A 1944-nucleotide genomic window follows, 5' to 3' on the forward strand; every position below is an offset into this window, starting at 1 on the left:
TTTCTTCAGCAGTTAGATTTGTGCCTAAAACTAAGCCTCAGATTTTAGGTTTAAATATGATAGTTGATGTTAAACTGTAGACCAACAATAATAATAAGAAAAACAAACATTCATATTTCTTCAGTTTACTTTTACATTTGTTGTGATTTTCATCTTGGGTGAACTATATCATTCAAAGAAAAAAAAAAAAAATCCCTCCAGAGCTTATTGAATTTCCCCAAGGTTTTATTTGGTAGAAACTCAGAGAACTTAAACTGAGCAAGTTCTTTTATAAGCAGATGAGTAGTCCATAGTACTTCCATTTCATGAATGTGAGCATGCAAGTTAACAAATTAAGGCAATTCAGTGGTAATTGTTGATTGGTGTTAACTCTTATTGTATTTTAAAAGCATGTATGCCATATCTTTATATTTATATTTTCAAATTGAAGCAAATGTGAGTTACTTGAGATACAGATGTTGTTTTTAATTGCAACATTTTGAGGGCATTTTGCATACGGACAAGTGCAAGCTTAACTTCAATATATGATGGATAATATGACAAATTTTGCAACTTACACTCTGATGGAACCACAAGCCTCTAAATCATACAGGTATATTTATTTTACATGCTTTTTATTCATCTATGTTATGATACTGTTTGTGAACATTTTTCTCAGTGTTGTTATTGTCTTGGAGAGAGCCCTTCATGAACCAATGTACATTTTTCTGTGCAATCTCTGTGTAAATGACATTTATGGAACAGCAGCATTTTATCCTAAATTCTTGCATGATTTAATATTGAATTCATACATAATTCCATCTTACATGTGTGCTTTCCAGGCCTTTGTTGTTTATACTTATGTCATGTGTGAATATTCTACATTAGCAGTGATGGCATATGACAGACATGTGGCCATATGTCGACCTTTAGACTATCACTCAAAGATGAACACATTTTCATGCAGCATATTACTTGGCTTCTGTTGGATCATACCATTTCTTATTATGTTCATTGCAGTTTTCTTGTCAAATAGGTTGGTACTATGTAAAAATCATATTGACAAGTTGTATTGTGACAACTGGTCAATTGTAAAACTCTCATGTGGATCAACTTTTGTCAATAACCTTTATGGATTTATTTTTATTTCGTTATATTTCAGTCTTGTGATTGTAATTATGGTGTCCTATATTAAACTGATCATTGCATGTAAAGCATCATTAGAGTGCAGAAGGAAATTCTGGCAGACATGTGTGCCTCATTTACTTTCATTGATAAATCTCACTGTTGCAATACTTTTTGATACCATCTATAACAGATATGGATCAAGTGATTTCCCTGGAACCCTGCGTAATTTTTTGGCTTTAGAAATGATTATAGTGCCACCTCTTTTCAATCCCATAATTTATGGCTTAAAACTAACAGAAGTTCGCAAAAGAATCCTAAAGTTATGCATGAATTGTATTAAAGAATGACAGTATGAAGCGTGTTGTGTATATACTGTAGTGTGTCTGTCAGGAAAAAAAAGGAAAACTGTTGCCCCTGCTTTATGTAAAATAAAGTTAAGAAAAAATAAAAGTAAAATGAGTGATGCTTTTATCCTCTCATTATGCTGCAAATGCATTCAATGTACACTGAGGTTTCACAATCACAAAATACATTTTGACAAGGTGATCAGGACTTGTATCATCCTGGGGTTTATTTAGTAATGACTGTCTGACTATAACTACTTATCAAATACACACACACACACACACACACACACACAAAATCATGGATATGAAATTTTGATTTGAGTTTAATTTTTAAAAAATGTTCTTGCTTGTAGATTAGGTTCCACTTAGAAATCAGCGAGATGAACACTGCAACAATATTAAAATATTAAGTTATATATACAATTTTGTATTAATCAGCAATCCGAGTTACTTTTTCTAGTTAGATGACATTATATAACAATAATGATAA

General features: G+C 31.5%; 1 protein-coding gene across 1 annotated transcript; it reads left to right on the top strand.

Moving 5' to 3' along the window:
- Nucleotides 1–527: 527 nt before the first annotated feature.
- LOC127503943 (olfactory receptor 52E8-like) lies at nucleotides 528–1454 on the top strand. The gene has a single exon (XM_051878190.1). The coding sequence runs from the start codon at nucleotides 528–530 to the stop codon at nucleotides 1452–1454; it is 927 nt and encodes a 308-aa protein (XP_051734150.1).
- The last annotated feature ends 490 nt before the right edge of the window (nucleotides 1455–1944 follow it).

The sequence above is a fragment of the Ctenopharyngodon idella genome, chromosome 21, assembly GCF_019924925.1.
Source record: "Ctenopharyngodon idella isolate HZGC_01 chromosome 21, HZGC01, whole genome shotgun sequence".
NCBI classification, from domain to species: domain Eukaryota; kingdom Metazoa; phylum Chordata; class Actinopteri; order Cypriniformes; family Xenocyprididae; genus Ctenopharyngodon; species Ctenopharyngodon idella.

What these genes read in the sequence shown, in the direction of transcription:
- LOC127503943 (XM_051878190.1), top strand. Translation starts at nt 528, where the DNA reads ATGGATAATATGACAAATTTTGCAACTTACACTCTGATGGAACCACAA.